Genomic DNA, 22,000 nt, shown 5'->3' on the forward strand with positions numbered 1-22,000 from the left:
AGGTAGTGCTTGCACAAACACAGTATAAAGAAATACTGCAACCAGAGTTACAATGGTGACCTTATTTCTGACATGCCTCATAGCTACCTAAATGTTATGTTGTACCTTTCCTGAAGTTAATGTATTTCTTCCTAAAAGAACTTTGACATTTTGTTTTGGGTTAGGTGTTCCATTTGCAAGGAATTGATAGAAATTCAGTGAAGACATTCTACAGTGTCTAATTTAAAGTCTCAAAGTTCGCCTCGGGGCCACAGGTTAATTTACCATGAGTAACAACACTTTCTGAAGTATGGTTGAATTGTGCACCAAAATACAAAACATTTAGGAGGTGTTAACTTAAGGTGTTGACTAGAAGAACTATCTGTGCGCAACTGAAAAGCGCAGTGTTTGGAGTGGAAAAGAAAAGCAAGCCTTGGACACGTGCCCTTGTTGCAATGTTAATTACTTCTGTGGTTCAGGGCATGCAGTATTTATTTTTTTTTCCCTCTTCTGCAGTGTCTCATGCTTTAGTCCCATGTTTCCAGCTTGAAGTCCCATTGCCTTTGCGCATTGTCCCTCCCTTCTCTGCCAGCTGATAAAACTGAAGTTCAGTTCACAAGTTTTCTGTTGAATATCAGAGGTGGGCTCCAGTAATCTGCTCGCAGACCTTCATCTGCTTTGTACCGATCTGGTCTTTGCCTACCTCTCTCTGCCAAGACAAATCTCTCCCATTCCAGCAGCCAGCACTATAAAACCGAATGAGGACATAGTATATATTTTATAAGCCCTCTTTCTTTCCTTCCCCCCACCACAGTTTGGATCTGGCTTAGATCTGATTGTTGTTGCCTGATGTAAAGTGCTTGTTGAACCAGGATTTATAGCTTCTCTCAGCGTGCTGCAGTTCTGATGGAAAACTCCAGTTTTTAATAGCCCCTTGCTTTGTTTTAAGTTTACCCAGAATTTCTCTCTCATTCTTCTGAATGAAGGCACTGACCTCTCCTGAACTTGTGAGGGCTCTGTAAACATAAGCTCCTGTGAAGTCAGTATCTCCAGTTCAGGAACTGGTTATTCTGTAACTGGATCCATGTGCATCCAAACTGAAGATGACAGGCTGCTCGTGTAATCCCAGGCTGCCGCATTCTCCAAAATACTTTGGCTTTCTGTTATTTTTCTTGTAATCGGGTGTCATACCTTTAGCCCAGGCTTGGCAATTTGGAATAAGTTGACGTGGGGCCATCTCATGATCATGTCCTCCATCGATGTATTCTCCTATCCCAAATTCAGTCCCATGCCCGTTTACTCCCAAATAAGTGGCCTTTGGAACACAATACTGGCACAACACAACATGGGGAGGAGCTCTCTAGCATCTTTTCCCCCTGTACCTGTGTCTCTTCTGGGTGCAAATAAGCCTAGTTTGATGGTTAAAAATGGAAAAAGTCATTAGGAATGATTAGGAGAAAGATGGAGGAGGGTGGTAACTGCTTTCCAGGTAGATCAGATTAAAGACGTGGTTTGATGAAAAGACTGCGTACTTATGGACTGATTGTGGGGTTTTGGAGGCTAATAAAATCTGTGAGCAACAACAGAAGGCTGAAAAACTTAAAAGAAAATTCTACAAAGTCTTTGAAAGGAAATTCAGGAGAAGGAGGGAAACCACAACTATAAAAACAAAAATATTCCAAGTAATTTAAAAGCTGTATCCTGTGTGCTGATGCCAGATACCATTAGCATAGGGTTCCATAATTCTCATGTCCTAAAGTCTGTGAGTCCTGGTAAAAATTATTTTAGGAATGTCAGTATTGCCTGACTGTAGCACTAATAAATGTAAACTACATATTCACATGAACCTGCATAGCTTGTGAGGTTCTTATTGCAGAGTACAGCTGCTGTGAGGGCATGGTATTATTGAAAATCCTTGCGTTACTAGCTTCTAAGTGTGTCCTAAAAACAGGGTGGATGCATAATAAGTGTATGTTGATGAGGGGGGCCCTGATTAGGGACATCCATGTGTGTGTACATAGTGGGTTCCCTGGCAGTCCCAGACAGTGTGATTTGCACACATTCTTCCCTATAATTCATCAGCCCTTTGTTTGCTCCCAACCACTCCTCAGGTTTTGACCTTTTCTTTTTTAAATCGGGCAGATTATGGCAACAGGGTCAGTGAATCAGTCCCATTTCCCCTGTGCTCTACAGTCGGTTAAATGTGCTAGTTACCAAATTGACTAAAAACAAAAAAAAAAAAGCAGAAAATCTTGTCCTTTCTCCTCCTGTAATGTAGAATTCTCTGCCCTTCCTGAGTTCAAGTGTTACAATCAATCATACCAACTATAAAACTACTAAAAACCTTTACAGAAAGGTTCTTATTCTATTCAGTTTCATTCTCTGAATTAGTAAAACAAACCCCTTACTGTACAGAAACAATTCCAAAATTACTTCAGAACAATTCAAAATATAAGCTTTTTTTTTTTTTTGGTAAGGATAAAATGTCAAAAGCGGGAAAGAGTCCAGGATGGCTTAACTGTCAGGATTTGTCTTGGCTTTGCTGCTGTGAGAAGTTTGGCCAGAAAATATTCACACTATTAAATTCAGTACCTTAAGGGAGACCTGTGTCACTGAATACCTGCATTGTACCATAGATGTGTATTTGTGTTTGAAAGAGCCTAAAGAATTTCTGTGGAATAGAAATGAGAATGAAGAATACTTTGGGAACTGTTGGCTGCTCTCAGAATAGAAGCAGCTTTGTGCCCACTTGTGCGGTATTTATTTCATAAATCGGGAATGTTTTGACTAAAGTCAGTGGAGATTGAAAACAAGTATAAAAGAGTAATCGTACACGTGAGGTTTTCTCTAAAAGTGCCTGTAAAACATATTTGAAAAGCATCCGTGTACTACAGTGTACGTGGGAAGTAGTCCGGGTCTTCTTCGTGCTGCTTCTTGAAGTTGACCCAAGGAAAATTGTATGTTTAGAGATATAAACTAAATGTGATGGTCTGTATTTCAGTATGAATGTATATGCTCTTTGTATATCCTGTAAAACATCTGCTAACATCAAGAGACAGAATCATAGAATCATAGAATGGTTTGGGTTGGAAGGGACCTTAAAGATCGTCGAGTTGCAAGCCCCCTGCCCCGGGCAGGGACACCTCCCACCAGACCAGGTTGCTCCAAGCCCATGCATGACTGCTTCTAGCAGTATATATGCTACTTCGTCATTTATTTCATTTAAAATGTATTGAAATCATATTATTAGAAAATCTAATTACACTCTTTATCAAACACATATTATTCCCATGCAGCTATTAGTTGTTTAAAACTTCAAAAGTTTATTTTAGACCATACGATTTTTGCAGTGGATTATGTGATCAAAGCCTGTGTGTGTTAAACTCTCAAGAAAGGGGGGGGGGAAGGCAACTCTCCCCCTGAAACTAAATCAGAACCTTCAATCAAATATAGTCCTATGAGCTTTACTCTGAAAGCAATAAAAGGAAAATGCAATAAGTTACTTACTAAAGACTTTCCATGAGCCTGTCCCAGACAATCGTAGTAATGAGTGTGAGTAAACAATCTACTTTCCTAGGAAACATCAGACTCTGATAGACAAGCGTGCCGGGCATGAAGATAATTAAAGCCTTATCTTGGAATTAAGTGTATAATGTTAAGACTTTTGGAGGACACAGGTGTATATATAATTTTTTTCTCAAATACTATAAGTTGTTGTAAATGACTACTGAAATGTGTTCTGAATGGTGGAGTTGTTAAATCTTTTGTTATTCCAAAACTTGTTTTTCGCTTGAATAATTGTTTTGATTATTATATTACTTGTAATGCTTAATTGTAGCAGCAGCTGGAAGGAATGTTAAATTATTTAGATTTTATTTCAGTGCCTTGTGAATAGGAATTAGAATATAATCTCCATGGGGGTGACAGAGAGCTGCCGATTAGTCTCCTGTAAGGTAAATTAACTTTGTGTGCCTGAGAACTATCTAGTAATAGTTACCAGCAGGAATCAGAAACCGGTCTGACTAAACTACAGGTGAATCTAGTATTGTAACACGTTTGTTTTGAAGTCAAGCCTAAGGAATACTTTTCATGAAATCATCTTGACTACTTTCCTTGGAAAGCATTTAAAAAGGGAGAAGCGGCAAAGTAAAAGCAATTAGTTACAATTACTGCCTTTTTTACTTTTTTTTTTTTTTTTTACATCTTATCCAGATTGATAAATCTCCTCTATTGAGATTATAGAAAGAAATACTGGTTTGTTTTGGTTTATGGTTTGTTTTTTTCCCCCTTGTAGATCAGAGCTGTCACTGGGAGATGTATCTACAAGCTCTCTAAAGGGGACTGTCGTGGTTGCTCAGTGTGACTGTAGTGACTACGATGAGTGCGAGTGTTCTGTGCCTTCTCCGAGACTGAACTATACTTACGTCATGTGGCTGAAGATGACGATTGGTGTAACGCCTCTGTGGTCACCTTTGATGTCAGTCAAGCCCATAGACATAGGTAAGTATAATGTGTATTTTAAAGCTTTTTTTTTAATGGAGAACAGCAGCGGGATGTCTCTGCTGGAGAAGGAGGGCACAGACAGAACAGGAAAAGACTTCATGGTGCTGTCTCGCTTGTGCTGTACGCGTTTTGGAGCTGCCTAATGCTTGTCTGGGCTCTAGTACAAACCCATTCTGAGGAAAGGCCAGGCTGTCAACACTCCTGAGCTTTCATTTCTAATCGGGACCTCTCTGTGCCTGAGTCTGGGGTGGTGGTGGAGCTTATCTGTCTTCCTGAGGACTTAAATTAAGAAGTGAGGGGGAAAGGAATCTGTTCCTAAAGTTACTTAGCAAATAAAACCACCTCTTTTCTCAAGTAACTCTGTTGTCCTGATGCTTGCCTCCTTACACATACAATACCAGCTTTTTCCAAGTTGGAAAACATTCCTCTGTATTTAATCAAGTTAAAACTGTGCTGAAATTATGAATTTGATATGTGTTGTTATCCAAAATGCACAGTTATTGCAGATCTTGGAAAATTTCAAAAAGGCAGGGACTCTTTCAGCTGTGGGGAAAAAAAAAAAAGGAATTTTATAAACTTCCTAACTGATGTAAAGTCTCTGGGTGGGCTAGTTTTGAAGATGAGAGGTTGCATTTTTCATCATGCTGCTTTTAAATTATGCTCCAGGAAAAAATTAAAAATTCAGAGTTGCTGCCAGTATTTAAAATGACATAATTAGTTTGTTCTGCTTAGTGAAGTGTATTTTAAAAGTGCATAATATTAGTGTACGTTCTGCCAAGATTTAGCTCGATTAAAATTATTTTGAAAGTTAAGCTGTGAGTACTTGTGAAATGTAGAGTTGTACTAGCTTATAGATGATATCAGTAGAACAGGTGGCATCAGTAGAACAGACGTAATTTGAATTGTAAGAGTGACGGAAGTGTGATGTAGAAGTTACTGACTTGTGTTTTAAAAGCTATGCTGTTTTCCGAGGACGAGTGGGTGTAATCTTAACCATCATTCTGAATTGCCTATCCATTTCCCTCTCCAGAGAGTTCTTTTTATCATTGCGGGAAATTTCTGAAACCCTCCGTTTTCACTTTGCCCTAATGTGGCTCTCCTGAAGATCTTCTTTCATAGCCATAATCAGTAGGGAAGAGATGGGAATATTCAGAAATTCTTTGTGTACAATATGAGGATATTATCTCCTGTCTCCTAAGGAGCTGAGCTTTGCTCAGCGCTCCCATCCCTCTGTGCTCTTTTCAGCAACACAGGTAAATTAGTACTTGGTTACTGGGGAAAATCATGGCTCAAGGCAAAAAATTAATGTAGTCTTAAAGCAAATGTTAGGTCAAACCGCATGTCTTGATAACTAACTCTATAACGCTGCCAGGGTGTGCTTTTTCCAGTGATATTACACTGTCACGTGGTAGCTGTAGAGCAGCTCTTGAAAACGGAGTTTAAAGGAAAGGTGTGAGAGAGACTTCTGAATCAGTAAAAACCTGTTGCCACCAGCAGTCACAGGCAATAAGGTTAGTGGTAAACTTGTTAATTAATTTGTCCGCAGTAAAGCCTGAACCTCCTTTGAACCTGCACCTAGAAACGGCAGAGAAAGGTCAATTGAAGATCTGCTGGTCTGCCCCTGTGCTGATGCTGTACCCACTCCAGTATGAAGTGAGGATCTCTGCGAGTTCCGGTGAAATCGGTGGGCAGGTGGGTCAGGTCTGCTCATTTTGTTTTGTGATTCAGGTCAGTGAGTCTCTTCCAGAACCCAGGATTTCTCACCACCCTCCTTCTCCTTGGGCAGTGGTGCTGGTGGGCTGAGCAGCGCGGCTGGTCTGGTGGAGCTGGGCAGGGCACACTGGTTTTTCCTGTGCTGGTATGTCCAGTAGACCCTGGACAATCAACAGAGTGTGGTTAAACTGGTGAGCTGGACTTCATCTGTTAAACTGAGAAAGCCACTACACAATGATGAAAGACCCATCTCCTCTTGGGTCATACAGATAAACTCCCATCTTTCTTTTTGGCTGAAATGCTGGGTTCTATGAAGTCTGAAGGCAAAGCTCTCTCCTCTCAGCAAATCCCAGATTCCATGATACCTGTGTATATGTTCATAGTTATAGCTTTTATGAGTGAATTGCTTTTTCTGTTGTTACCATGCAACTGGCTCTGGAATAAAAAGCAACTGTTAATTAGCAGTCCTTAATGAAATAACGTTTTCCACAGAGGTATGCAACTTGTACCATATTCAGATTTACAGTAAATTTAAAGAAGAAAGCTTTTTTTACCCAATTTGCTACCTAAAAACTACACTGTAGAGTATTTGTTTTGCTTCCCTCTGTCTCTTTCTTTTTCCTGTTTCATTATACAACAACAACGGCTTCTGATAATCCCACAGATGGTTCGAGTTGCTCTAGAAACCTCACTGGCCATAGACAACGCACTACTTGATTCTTCACCCTTAGTTCAAGTGCGGTGCAGGAACCGTCGGGGTCCAGGGTTCTGGAGTGACTGGAGCACACCGTATAATCTGGGAGGTAGGTCACGTGCAGTCACGTACGTGCAGTGGAATAGAACTGGTTTTCCCAGTTTGATTTGGTTTGTGGAACGAGTATTTGGGAGCATGTGTTATCCAGGGAGGTACCGTATGCATGAGTTGGGCTGAAAAATCCTGTGGAAGTTCATTCCCCTTCTGGTTCTCTTTCTGCATGGCTTTGCCTGAGATTCTGCTCCTTCCTTTGTACAAGTTGTGCACTAAAAGTGTTCTGCACAGTCACCCCCATGACACCACCTTGTCTGGCCCTGTTGCTTGCTCACCAAGCACCTTCTCAGACCCAGAAAAAGCTCTTTCTCTAAAAGTTTTTCCATTTCAAAAGACAGTTGGCAGCGTTTAACCTCTACTCGGTAGAAGATTTTTCTCGTAATGTGCTTTCTCTAACTTTTAGTTTAGTGTGAGGCTTTGTAGTGGAACTAAAAGTGCAGAACACGGTTTGGGGTTTGTAGATTTAACATAATCCAGCTTGGTTTGTAATGCTGAGCCCCAATCATAAACTGCATGATAGCCCCAGTTACTTAGTTTCAATGGGTGTGGCTTTAGGGTTAAGCATATAATCTTATATACTGTAATCAATTTACCACCCAAATTGGGTGAATTCCTGACATATTGCACACGGTAAGAGCTCTCCTAGAGTGAGTAAAGGGAATGATTTAATGATGTCACTTATATCAATATAGTTCCTGCTAAAATGATAGATCATAATGGCTCTTTATCATGGTCAGAGTATATAGGAAGGGAAAGAAAAATAGTTGGGCAGATCCTTGGTCAGTGATCAGGGTTGCTGATCTGCTTTGCAGATTGAATCGTTTTGGGTCAGCCTAAAGATTTTGGACATTTTACATTGTATTTTTCTGTGCTCCGCTTATGATTTGGTCTGCGTTGTCACAGGTGTCCTCTAAACTATTACATGACAGTGCTGGTGCTTTACCTCGGCGCTTATGTATACGCCTGCTTACTGTGTGCTAAATAGCGTAATATATGTGTTTAAATTAAGTACCAAGAAAATAACTAAACTTTGCAGAAGGAGCGCCCTTCCAAGAAAGCTGGAAATACACAGACCCTCATGGCAACCAAGCATGAAACACAGGCTGCCTGTTTAAATGACTAGAGGTCTAACTGGCCCTTAGCCTTTTGGATTTATATATCTATATATAAAAATTTTAAAAGATGTATGTGTGCATATAAATTTTGGGGGGGGTAAATACACATTTTCTCTCTCACATACACATATACTGATATTTTCAGACAGGTTATGAGTGTATTGAGAAATACGGATGTAAAACAGGTGCCACAGATACTGTTAAATTATTTTTTATTAATCCTGTTACGGGATATGTAATTGTATTAAAGGTACATCTCATCAGCAAAATAATCCTGTTGTGGCAAACCTGGGAGCAGCACAGAGGGATTGATGTCTTCACTGCAGGAAGCTCAAATTGGTGTATTTTCCGAAGGGTCAATGTTAGGATGAGCCAGTGGAGGCCCAGAGGAGTGTGCGGCACAAGCACTGCCTTGCATTCACGGAGCCACATTAACACCGCAAGAGTAAACGCTGAAATCATTTTAGTTATATTTTTGTTTAGTTATCATTTAGTTATATCATTTAGTTATACTTTTGTACAACTGACCAGTTAGTGTACTGATTTATATTTAAGATGAAAGTATTTGACACTGACAATATTGTAAGTCTGTGTTCTGCTATCTGAGAAGGCCTTAGGGTTGGAAAAATCCTAAAAATATCCGACATGGTTCCTCAACTATGGAAAACAAAGCTGGCCTTTTAAGGATTTTCATGCTGTCTTTGGGTTGATCTGTGGCAACCGTTCCTTTTCAGCAGGTATAAAACACCTGGAGCTTCCCTAAGTACCTGACATGTTTACATGCTTTGCAAATTCAGTGTCTTTATTCCTAGGTGAATTACTCATGTATCACTGCTGCCATTTGGTATTAACGACACCGCTGAGATTGTAAAACAAGTTTTTGAGACATTAATCTCTTGCTGACTTCAGTAGGAGCAGGGTTAGTAACTACTGGAAAGCTTGATTATATATTTTTTAAATTTTTTTTTTCAGTCCCCTCTCCTCCAGTTCTGAATAGCAATTCTTTCAAAATCTATGTTCCAGTGTCACAGTAATGCTTCAGTTGGTGTATGATTTCAACATCCTTGCAGGGTTCAAACAGATTCTTTATTTTTTTTTTCCAAACCTAAACTTAGCTCTTCTTTTACTTGGATCTTCTCTCACTTTCACCTGAGGACAATTTTACAATTTTAAAATCTGTGGTGTATGTGTCTGTGAGATGAGTTACAGAAGCTGACCCTTTCTAGGTTGCAAGTACTTGTTGTGGTATTTAAATAACCTGACCTGATGCCTTAAAAAAGTGGGCTGAGTAAAAAGCAGCAGTGTTAATATAGTTTCCCAAGATTTAATTTAGAGGAGCACGTATAATTCCCTTTTTCCCTTGTGCCGCTGTGTATTGGTTTCCCTGTACCTTCCAGTGATTTTCTGCTCATCTAACTCCTGTTTGCCTGGGGATATTAAAGGTTATCTTTATCAGAATTTACAAATATCAGTTATGGAGGGAGGTAGTCAGACTAATTTCTGCCCCTCTCGCCTTATAGGTGTTAATAGGAATTAAGAAGTAGGAAATTTAGAAATACAACCAGATGATGATAATAATAATAATATATTTCTGTTGACATATGCTTTTATGGCTTTTGTTCAGATTCTAGTCTCAATGGATTTTTTTTTTCCCTTTTTTTCCCTTCTGTGTAGCTGAAGTCCTGTACTTCCCTCCTAAGATACTGACCAGTGTTGGTTCTAACGTTTCCTTTCATTGCATCTATAAAAACAAAACCAAGATTGTAGTGTCCAAGAAGATTGTTTGGTGGCTGAATTTAGTAGAAGAAATCCCAGAAAGTCAGTATACGCTTGTGAATGATCGCGTAAGCAAAGTTACTCTTTTCAACTTGAAAGCAACAAAACCTAGAGGAAGTTTCTTCTATAACGCATTATACTGTTGTCATCAAAATAGGGAATGTCATCATAGATACGCTGAATTATATGTAGTAGGTAAGATTCCAGACGATTTTAAATTATAATTTTGGTGCGTTTTAATAGTCAGGTCAGAATATTTCCATTTTAAACTCCAGTTAGCTTTTTATCGAGCAGTTATGACTTGTAATGCATGTTTTCGTGTAAACGATGATATCTTTATTAATAAACTTTCAATGTGTTTTAATTAGATGTGAATATTAATATCACGTGTGAAACGGATGGGTACTTAACTAAAATGACTTGCAGATGGTCTGCCAACCCAAACACGTTGCTCCTGGGGAGTTCCTTGCAGTTAAGATACTACAGGTATGTAGAGCTTTTAATGCACTCTCTCTGTTTGGAAAGCGTTGCTCTGGAAATACTATTACAGCAAAGAATTCCGAATAGATGGAATTATAAAATGTGCTTCATTTCTGTAATCTGGTTGTTTTCCCAACTGGAACTCCAGGGGTATTAACTACATGTGCAGAAAGGGGGCCACAGATACCTGAGTATGTAACATGGATTCTATTTACCACCTTTTTCAGCATTTATAAAACCTCTAGGTGCAGTTTGGAAGCCAGTTTCTTAAAGATGTGTTTGCCTGGATCGGTTATAAAAATTACTCTTCTAGTTGCTCGTATTTACAAATTGTAAGGAAATAGGAAACAAAGCGTTCACAGTGAGATTCAGCACTATAGCAGTGGCCCAGGGAGGCAGTAGAATCTCTGTCTTTGGAGACTTTCACATCTCGACTGGACAGGACCCTGGGCAGCCTCATCTGACTTAAATTCAGATTTAGTTAATTAAGATTAGGTTAATCCTGCTTTGAGTCGGGGGTAGGACTGGAGACCTCGAGGTCTCCATTCAATCTTTGCTTTTTCTGTAATTCTGTATCTTTTTGTCTATATGCAGGCAGTAGATAAAAATACAGGAATGAAGTTTAATTCATTCCAGATGGAAAAAATCTTGCTTGTAAAGAGAGAATCAAATCTTAGTTCAATAAAGGGATTATTGCTTTATGAAGGTGGCATCTTTGGTGGCTAGAGCAATTCTCAGTTTTCTTGGTTTTGGCCGGGTATTTTGGCCGAGCTTGTTTTCAGACGGTTGGTTTAATTTTGTCTGTCTTCTGGACAGAGCAGGAGAACTGGGGCCTGGTGTGGGGCAAACACATTATTGTTTGCAAAATACAAAGCCGATTATTAAATCGGTGTATGATCATCCTTATCTTCATTCACGTGCACAAATGCTGCCTGTGATAGTATTGTTTAACCACAAAACTAAAAAACCCCTTTGAGTTATTAATATATTGAGATTAAGAGTTTCCTACAATGATGTTATTCTTTATATAAACAAGACAGACAGACAGACAACCCTTCCTGAGAAAAAAATCTTCAGTTTTGCTGCTCTGCTGGGCTGAATATGTGCAAGTTTTGGCCAACAACCTTAAATCAGCCCCGAGGGCCTAATCCTCTTTGGAGAGTTGGATTGTCTTCTCTCTTGGAGGTGGACTGAAGTCTTGAACAATCATAGTACCCAGGTGAATATTTCTCAGGATTTTGTGGACTAAAGTAAGAACTGGAATGTTTGAAATTTCAAGGGGAGGCATTTAGGGCAGGATTAGTGACTCGCTGACTGCTAAGGCAGGTTTTGTTTCTACTGTCTTCACAAATATGAATATAATAAGCGTACTGCTGGGCAGGGAGCTTGAAATAAAACCCATGCTGCTCTTGCCATGGTTTTTATTCCCGCTTTTTTACTGTTGAGGTTTAGCTAAAAATGTTTTTTTTTTTTTCTAATAGGAGGTGATAATCTGTGCATTTGTTACAGCGTCCCTGCTAGATCAAAGAGTGAACATTCACACAGGCTGAAAATGCTTCCCAGATGCTAGTATTTATTGTGATCTTTCTTTCTGTTCTTTTTTTTTTGTTTGTTAATAGTAAGATCTGAAAGAGGAAAAATAAAAAAATAAAAACAATAAATCGTGGGGAATCACATGAATGCAGCAATTACTAAAAAGTTAAAGACATTTAAAAATTTATAGTTTTGAAAACACCAGTATCATTTGCATAACATTCTGTTGCATATTGGGAACAAAAATACAGAAAGAACTTGAATGTTTTACCAACTTGAAATAAAATGAAATGGTTGATTTTTTTTTTTTTAATTGCCCAAGCTTGATTGTAAGAGGCACCATATATATACATTGGAGTTGCTTAGACATAGACAGGTCCTTGGGATGAAAGTTGGAAGTTCATGTGCTGCATTGGGTTTTCCAGGAGCACACAGCTATTCTTCTCAGTTACTGATGCAATTACATTTTACAGATGAAATCCAACGCTCTCCAGTAATGCGGTGCGATAGCTTTGCTCTTGGTGTTTTGTTTTGGTTGGGTTGTTACTTCATCTGCCTCTGCAGTCGGCGCTGCCAACAGAAACAGCATGGAAATGATCACGCTGGAAAAACAGAGAATGCAGAGCTAAACCTTCAAAGCACAAGGCACCAGTTTAATCAGTATTTTTTACTTTGACAGGGAGAGATTCAGCTGAGCGTAACTTTTGTGGTTCAGCTGAATAACTAGTACCCTCTCTGGCTGCTCTCACCACAAGTCTGAGCAGTGCGCAAGCTTAGCAGAAATTAGGAGAAATTGCAAAACTTTCCATCACCGATAAGATGTCCGGTGCCATTTTATCCAGAGTCCAGGTCTCCTCTCTTCTGCTGCCAGATGTGATACTGACTGTATGTGGGATTTTAATACCGCCCTCCAGAACTGCTGTTTTTATGGGATTTCCATCTCCTGAAGACTTCACTGGGCATGTCCAATTGGTCCACGTGGCAGCTTTCCCCTGGACGCCAGCTGATACTTTGAAAGTCATATTCCTGGCAGGAGGAAATTCTTGGCTGGACATCTGCCTTGCTACGTGTATTGCTAATCCATACCACTCAAGTAACATGATTTATGAGTGTTTGGAGATGCCTGCTCTTGGCCTACCTGTTCCTTCCTGTGGTTAATCTGTTATCAAGAGATTTTGCACTAGGGAGAGCCTTCCATGTCCTCCTTTTAAAGGCTAAAAGCCAAAGGTTTAACACCACGGTGTTATTTATCCGTTTAGTGCAGGCTCAAGTTCAAGATCTGTCCAAACGATCATCAAAAAACCCCAGATGGTTCCAGCGACACCACTTGTTTTAATTACCTTCAGAGTTCTATATTGCGGCGCTGTAGTTGTAAGGTATTAACTGAATGTTGGGGTTTTTTTCTCTTTTAAGGAGCAGAATTTATTGTTCTGACTTTCCAAGTACTTCTCCAAAATCAGAGGTGAAAGAATGCCATTTACAGAAGAATCATTCTTATGAGTGCATGTTTCAGCCTATTTTTCTTTTATCTGGATATACCATGTGGATAGAGTTTAAGCACTTCCTGGGAACACTTGAGTCCTCACCAACCTGTGTCGTTCCGGCAGATGTGGGTAGGTTAAGATTCACGCACGTCTTTCTTCACTTGTGACCTTGGATTTCATTCCTTATATGGTGTAGGTACAGTACTGCTTCACAGCATTTCAAGTAAATTAGATTGTGGAAAGAACATAAAAACATGAGAGCTTTGGTATTGTCTTCTAAAAGACATGGGATTAAATGTTATTTCCACACATTTTGCTCGGCACAGGAGCAGATTGTAACTCCAGCTAATACCTATGAAATGAAACATCCAGTTTTGCATGTTTATCCTCTTGGGGGTTTTGCAAAGACATCTACAGAAAATACAAGTATTATATTTAAAAAGACTGTCTTATTTTTAAGGTTCTTGGTTTTCTATTTTTCCTGAAGTCTTTGACTAGTTGTTAAGCTTATACTTTGATACAGCGTAGCACTATATGTATTACTTACACAGTTATATATTCATTTAAAATCCTAGGGACTGTTCATGCTTTTGCAAAGCTTCTTCACATAAAGCACTTAAATTTGTGTAAAAGCAAGAGGCGAGAAGAGTGTTTGAATGTTTTCAAACACTGCAAAATGTGCAAAGCACTTCTAATTATCTGGTTGATGACTCAGAGCACTCATTGGACTGTGTATTTTTTGGACACAAATGTGGATATATGTGGAGAGAAAGCATGGGAGCTAGACCACAGAAGTGCTGCGTAAAATAAAGCAGAAAAATAAAATACATCTATTATGTGTGGGGGGAAACGTGCATAAATGAAACCAAACTATCCTCTGCATTTCAAAGTTTAAATAGAGTAAGTAAAAATGAATGTCAGGGGAAGGAAAAGCAAAGTTCATTGCGTCATAGTTAAGCGGGGTATGGGAATTATTATTACTGTTATTACTGTTAATTTAGTGGCCGTGTGGTTTTCAAGGTTGCTCTGGTCTAGTTCAGAGAGAGCTGTTTGTGCCTTTTTGATCATCAGAGAAGTACTGGGAGCCTTAGGTGTCAGAAAGGAGGGTGGTGCGAGAGCTGGTGGGTGGGAATCCTGCACTTCTGCTGCTTAGACCATTTGCCAGGAGATCCTGGCACCTTGTCAGCCTGGCAGCTGTAGCGTCGGTCTGTGTCGGGTACGATTTAAAGCTTATTTCATTTTTTTTGTTGTTATCCCCTCACTCATCATCTGATTAGTCAAAATAAGTTTATTCTAACTTTGTTAACAAACTAAGGCTTTGTGACAGTCCTGTGCAGAGTGCTGAAGAAGCTTAATTTTGGTGGAATTTCCTATTAGTAAAATAAAAACTAAAGGTTATATTTCCATTAATCATTGCAGAATGTCTGTCACCATCCTTTGTAGCAGCTGCCTTTCTGGGCCACGTGAGCCGCTACTTTCCACGGTGGTGCACCCCGGTAGTGCCAGGCTACAGCGTTAGCTGTTTGTGGCGGGGGAGGTACCAGGTGCTAGCACCATTGTAAGCTACTGTGGTTTAAATTAAAATTAAATGTACTGAAACTTGCCCATGGCTTTGTTTTCTGTCTAATGGAAAATTCATTCAAATATTTACCAAAACTAAAATCACAAAAAAAATCTGAAGTTGATATATCAAAATCCAAGTTTCTTACAGAACAAACATTTTATTAATAATTAAAAAAATAGGCAAAGAAAAAAAGCCACGGGCAAGTTTCACTACCTGAGAAATGTCAGTGCAGATGTTACAGTCGTTTTTTTTTCTTTTCTTTCAACTTTCTAGTGAAGCCGCTTCCTCCTTCCAACGTTAAAGCAGAAATCACCAGGAATGTCGGGCTGCTGAATGTGAGCTGGACAAACCCAGTGTTTACAAACAACGAGCTTAAATTTCAGATTCGGTACGCCGTGAACAGGAAAGAAATTACATGGCAGGTACTGTCTTTTTGCCTCTAGATCGAAGCCTGAATTGTTGCAGTGTTGGCATTTAGTGTGTTGGCTGTTTTTTGTGGAATTTGTGGCATGCAACGAATCGCTTGCAAATACTCATTTGCATTATCTAGCAAAGGAATATTACCGATTATAGGTAATAGGCAAATTTCTCACTGGATTAATTTTCAGGAATTTTGGCTTTAACAGATGCCTAACTGAGCCTTTTGTTCTTACTCTGAACGTTTTGACTTCTGTTACAGCTTTATGAGGTTTCAAATGCACCAAGATCAGCTGTGATAAAAGTTCAGAAACTCTGCGTGGAGTATGTTGTTCAGGTGCGGTGCAGGGAACTGGATGGACCAGGTTACTGGAGCAACTGGAGCAGACCAGCCTACACCCTGGTACAAGATATCAAAGGTACATGTGGTCTCAGAGCGCGCTCTGATGGTCTGTCCAGTGTCAGACTGAGACGTGCCACTTTTCTTTCAAAACTCTGTAATCTTGCAGCTCCTTTACAAGGCCCTGAATTTTGGAGAATTGTTATTAAAGATCCGGTGAGGAGGCAGAAGAACGTTACTCTCCTGTGGAAGGTGAGAACAATTACATCTTGGTCTTTCACTTTGCTCCAAAAAACATGGGTGAAATTGCCAAAAAGGGAGTATGATAAGCACAAGCAGTTGATGTTTCTGGTGGGACTTTGTAGGCAAGGCACTCGGGATATGACGACTTTGGTGTTCCTGCCTCTTGCTTGGCAAATACTAGAGGTTTTTGGTGAATATTGATCCTAATACTGTGATATCAGGTGAGACGGTTCTGTCTTCTTTGCTCAGTCAGCCTGTCTGATACTTTATTTCCTTTACTTCAGTGTTAGTTAGACAAATGCTATGAAACAGGGACTTAAAATGCAATTTATTCTAATACTCAGAAAAAAGATTAACACGGAATCAAAAACTCTAAGTTACAATGAGATATGTTCTTCAGCTGCCAAGATCTCTGAGCAGAATGTGCCACCGACTCCCAGGCAGCTGCCTGTATAAACACCACTGGAACTGCCTGTAAACTGGGCAAAGCTGCGTTAAAAGGTTAATACAGGACAGAGGGGAAAAAAAAAAAAAGTACATCAGTGAGTGCCTGCTCCTGTTTGCCCTTGTTTAGGATGCAAAGTCGTCTGTTCTGGTTTTTCAGTCCTGAAAAATAGTAAGGTAAAACAGTGAGTTACTACAGGAGTCCGGAAGTTTGTATTTCCTTGTCCCCCCCTGCCCTCCCTTCACTGGAAGGATAGCAAGTAAGTATTCCAGCTCTCAGAGACAAGAAATTAAGGCTTTAAATGGACCTTGCTAAAAGAACAGTAGCCAGTCTACAGAATATCTTTATTGGGTCGTGTTTTCTTAAATTTGAAACGGTGCGTTCTGCCCAAGTAGCATTTGCTTTTGAAATCAAAGCCTGGGAAATGAACTAATGCCAATGTTTGCTGCAGCCTCTGCTGAAGAATCGCTCACTGTGCAGCGTGAGCCGGTACGTTATAAAGCATCAGACATCAGGAAACACCACGTGGTCAGAGTATGTTGATAATGGCACTACCTGTTCGTTTCCGTGGACTGAAGACACACACACCGTTACGGTTTTAGCCATGAATTCCATTGGAGTTTCTTCAATTAATTTTAATTTAACTCTATCACAGCAAATGAGCACAGGTAAGAACACTAATCAGTAATCATTCTGAGATATGGAAGATGCTAGGGATCCTGGTGGTGCTTTTGGACAAAGTCTTCTTTGTAATAAAATTCCCTTTGTTGGAATAAAAAATGTTTTATGATGGTATGTTCAGCTGTATTTGGGAAACGGATTCTGTATCTCGCCAACAGAGCTATTTGAAAAATGAAAATTCCATCATATGAAAATCTTAATGATCTTTGGGTTGGGAAAAGAGTTGTCTTTAACTGGGTTTTCTTCCTTCCACTGACAGAAGAGAAAGTAATTAATCAAAGAAAAATAAAATCTTCCTGTAGAACTGATCTTTCATCTATTTTGTCGCGGGAACACCCAGCATTCCTGCTGGGGAATGTTTTGTTGTTTCCAAAATGAAATGTGGTCTTGTTTCTCTGGCTGCTCACCTGATGGGCTGCCAGAGTACATAGTTTTCAGAGGTTTGGCTTTACTTCCTCTGCGGCCTCTACATTGATTCGGCTGCACTCTGCTTTATTAATAAAATAACAAATTAACAAAACTAATACATTTTCAAAAGCAAAAATTTATTTTAAATACTTGAATCATGTGACATTCGTATGCAAATATATGCTGTGGAGACATTAGTGCTGTCTTTTCTTGGAACTGTACTGCTGTAATGCAATTTTTAAAGCATTTTTATGGACAAAATTTTTTCTGATGTTGTGTAGAAGCATATTCTGAAAACCCTGGGGTTGGAAGCAGGTGTAATGGGAAGCGTTTGTCCGACTGGATTGTTATCTTGGTGTACTACTTCGAGAGATTCAATAGGATTTAGCTTACAAGGCTCTCAGTGTGTGCTTTGCTAGCTAAATGTTGACAGTTCAGTAGTTGTTGATATTTTTTTAGTTAAGGAGCGATAATTAAGGAGGTGCACGTGAGAATCGGGATATTCTTTTGATGTCTGGTAAGAAACTTGATTTATTTAATGTTCGGGACTGGTTGGTATAAACCGAGCTTTGCTGGCTTAGAGAAATGCATTTGCCTATGTGAACTGAAGAACAGGCCTTGTTATATAGAAGATAATGAAGCAAGTAAATGATAAAGTGCTGAAACCATAGCAGTTATTCATATGCAAGTAATTCACGGCTGTTTTCTCCTTGCTCTGGCAGTGAGTGTAGTGCAGTCCCTTAGCGCTTACCCGGTGAACAGCACTTGTGTGGTTTTGGTTTGGACGCTTTCACCTCAAATATATGTGATCACATCTTTTGTTATTGAATGGAAGAACCTTAACAAAGAAGAGGAGATGAAATGGGTGCAAGTTCCTCCAAATATTAGTAAATATTATATTTATGGTGAGTGTGCACTTAAAAATATAATACATTATGTTAATTGTTACAGAACACAAAAATGTAGCATTGCTGACCTCTCAGAGTCATTTTTCCCGCCTCTCTGGTCCTGATGGCTTTGGACCAGTAGAACAATTCTTGACTATCGTTAGAGGGTTGACTGTTGCATTAATAATCAGATTAACATAGAATGAAGCTCAGGATTGTGTTCATTTTTTGGCAATGCAATGAAATTAGTTCTGGAATATTGAGTGTACCAGCTAATTATCTCAGTTAATATGCACATTCCATTTGCATTTTGGCTTTAATCTTAGAAATTTTTACAGTAGCTCCATAAAGGTGTTAATTCCAAAACAGAATAATGCTAGATTATCCACTATAGATTATTAATTTTAATCTTTTGATATTAAAGCATGTATCTATAAAAAATCGCTTTCATTATTCCCCTCTCTCTGGGCTGATCTGGCCTCTGGTATGTGACCCAGACCCTCTGTGGAGGTAATTGTTTAAAAGGAGGATAATAATTTTGATTCAGAAGGCTGATTTCCTCTTTCCAGATCACTTTATTCTGATTGAGAAGTACCAGTTCAGCCTGTACCCTGTGTTTGCTGGAGGGGTTGGCAAATCCAGAGCAACGGATCAGTTTGCCAAAGGTGATTTACAGGATCTTTATCCATGTTGCTTACGAAATAGGAGCTTGTAAAAGTAAACTTCAAATGCAGAAGTCTGTATCTTATCAGAAAAAAAATGTCAATAATAAAGTAGTGGTAATATAGCTATAAACAGTGATCTAGACTTCAGTTGCTTTAATTTGAAAAGTCTTTGTGGGATTAGTTGAGTGAGGGACCTGAATTCCCATGCATCCAGCTTAACAGCTGAGATCCCAGGTCCCTGTGATTCTTCCTTCTCCAATTGTGGATTATTCTCTCATTTCACGCGCTCTGATTTCATTTCTTAATAGTGAGGGAACAGTGAGCACCTCCCACAGGGATGGAGGAGGAGTCACCTCAGTATTTAAAATAGTTCCTTCCTTTTTGTTTAATTGTTCTCAAGGTAAAGGCTTGTTGATGTGCAATAAAACTGATTATCAAGTTTTTGTGTGTTTAAGCTGTTGTTTCTGTTTGTTATTTCCCTATTGCAAGCCATTTGTTCACCGACAAATTATTTTACTGCATTATTTTCTGAATTCCTTTTATTTCCAGGTGGATATGAAGATGAGAATAATGCCAGCCTCTCTGTGGTTCTGCCAATAATTATTTCAACCTCGGTTTTGTTGCTTGGAGCGTTGCTGGTTTCGCACCAAAGGTAACTTGGTCGTTGTCATATTAAAGTCTCAGGTGGCCTTTAGAAGAAGATGCTGCATCAGAATCACTTCAGCCTGTACCACATACTCCTTACCTTGGCAGAGTGACTGGCGGCCAAGTTAACGAGCGTCGTGTGCTTTGAATTTGCAAAGCACTCTGAGTTCCATATTTAATCGTCATCACAAACTAAAGTCTGGAGTCAAAGCCAGTTGAAAAAAGTCCCTCTGAGTTTCGTGGGAGGCTGTGTCATTGTCATAGTGTTCTGGGTAAATAACAGCGCGCAGATTCTTTTCCTGACATCGCAAAGGCGAAGGGCAGAAGTACAGAATCTATGAGAACGGTACCAACTCCAGAATTTCCTTAATATTTCAGAATGAAGAAACTATTTTGGGAAGACATTCCAAACCCCAAGAATTGCTCCTGGGCGCAAGGAGTTAATTTTCAGAAGGTGGGTATTTCCCTGGTGATGCTTCTTCCCCCACCCCCCTGGGTCTGGCTGCTGTTTGCTCAGTACGAACTCTGAATTAGTGAATTTTTTCTGAATTACTGACCAAAGCACCGTGGAGCCTCTAAAATTAGCAATACAGTGGTTCTTTTGGCTGTAAAAAGCTAATACCTGGAAATGGGCCATGACCAGACCCCAACACCTCTTTGGAATGTAGGGGGGGTGTTTAAATTTCCAGGCAATTAATAAATCAGTTGCAGAATCCCATAGGTGTGATGCTCATGCACCTCAGTCAGTGCCACGTGTGTTTCAAAGGCCACATTCTTTGCCGGGGTAAACTGCCTCTCCATCCAGCACATGAACTGGGAGCTGCGATGTGATGAGCTGTGACAAGTCAGAGTCTTTACCTGGCCTTAACCAGTTTGCACCAGTTTTACCAAGTTTCTCATGGTCCCAGAGTCTGACAGCGTGCAAACACTGAGACGATAATCTATAATAACCTAATCATCTTCAAGCCTGTTATTTCTAGAAGAAAGAGCATCCAATGGCAGAAGATTTTTTCACATACTTAATTTGTGTTCCCAGTGAGGGTTTCTTTTCTCATCTTTTATTTTATTTCATTTCATTAAAACAGAGAATGGATGTTCTTTGAAGTCTAGTCACGGTCACTGCCTGCCGAACCGTAGGGCCAGCTCCCAGGCTTCCTATACACAATTGTTAGAAGATTTTTTTCGCTTTATATTGAGAAGACGGGAAACACAGATACAATATAACGCTCACTTGTTTAAATATAACGAATCCTGGAAGTAGCTCTGTCAAAAAATCTAAAATGCCCTCACAAAAATTAAGAGCAAGTGCCGTATTACAGACCAAAACACGGTTTGTCACTCGCGCTGAATCTGGGCACATCAAAGTGATCAAATCTCTTATTTGCACAAGTACTCGGTTGTCCCATTGTGGTCTTTTGAACATTTTACGTGCATGTGGGTGCAGCAGCAGCTCAGAGAATGCAGGAACTGTGCGTGTGTTGGGCCTTACTGGTTTTTTCGTTGCTTGTTTGCTTGCTTTTTCCTGAAAATGCCAATGTGCGTGTTGCTTATATGATTTCTTTGCTTGTTATTTAAATATGCGGCCACATTGATGCAATAAGCTCTAACATTAGAGCTGTTTGAAAAAGAAAACAAGCCAGAAAATCCACTGTTGGTGGCATTAAGGCAGTTTCTGCTTATTTTTTTACTTACAATTTTTTGTGGCCTTTTAATGTGCTGAAATACTTACTTCTCAGAGGGACCATGCCATATGTTTTAATGTGAAATGAAGCTCCTGGAAATCCTTCTGTTGGGGAAGATGTGGTTGTGGTCGGGTGGAGGGAAGAGCAGGTGTTCTCCAGCCTCGTGGCAGCAGCCACGTTGGCGTTAGCAGAGCCTGAGCCTCTGGCCTGTTCTAGAAAGGTCAAAAATGTGTTTTGCTTGCACAGGTTGTTAAATCCCAGCCTGGTCTGATGTTTCTGCTTCCTGGGAAGGGCTGGGATCTTTGAATAGCTGTTGGTTGCACCAGTGCACCCCTATTTGTCTATTTAATCTTCTCATCTCTGACAAAAGGAGCTCGTGACAATCCTCACTGTTCCCGATTGCGTGAAGTTTGCACGTTGGATTTAGCACGTTGGAAACGATTCTCCTTGGTGGCTGGTAGAGATGAAATAAGTGTATTAAAGTTGAGGAAGCCTTAACTAGGAAAGGAGGATAAAGCTGACACCCTGGTGAAACTGTTCCATATTCATATGCCTTGTTTCATAATTAGCAGCAAAGAAATGATGTGTGCAAGTATGAAAGAAATTGAAGTCTGACATGACTTTTGACAGGT

General features: G+C 39.7%; 1 protein-coding gene across 1 annotated transcript in view; it reads left to right on the plus strand.

The window, feature by feature from the left end:
- Nucleotides 1–22,000, plus strand: part of LEPR (leptin receptor) — a 38,511-nt gene that overhangs the window by 12,232 nt on the left and 4,279 nt on the right. The window contains 15 exon segments of the mRNA XM_074151410.1: nucleotides 4,274–4,479; nucleotides 6,029–6,174; nucleotides 6,860–6,998; nucleotides 9,793–10,089; nucleotides 10,263–10,380; nucleotides 13,321–13,520; nucleotides 15,229–15,377; nucleotides 15,635–15,791; nucleotides 15,882–15,964; nucleotides 16,852–17,068; nucleotides 18,212–18,394; nucleotides 18,946–19,061; nucleotides 19,063–19,093; nucleotides 19,591–19,693; nucleotides 20,065–20,140. Coding sequence (XP_074007511.1) covers nucleotides 4,274–4,479; nucleotides 6,029–6,174; nucleotides 6,860–6,998; nucleotides 9,793–10,089; nucleotides 10,263–10,380; nucleotides 13,321–13,520; nucleotides 15,229–15,377; nucleotides 15,635–15,791; nucleotides 15,882–15,964; nucleotides 16,852–17,068; nucleotides 18,212–18,394; nucleotides 18,946–19,061; nucleotides 19,063–19,093; nucleotides 19,591–19,693; nucleotides 20,065–20,140 — 2,221 coding nt within the window.

This window comes from Numenius arquata, chromosome 8 (assembly GCF_964106895.1).
Source record: "Numenius arquata chromosome 8, bNumArq3.hap1.1, whole genome shotgun sequence".
Taxonomy (NCBI): Eukaryota; Metazoa; Chordata; class Aves; order Charadriiformes; family Scolopacidae; genus Numenius; species Numenius arquata.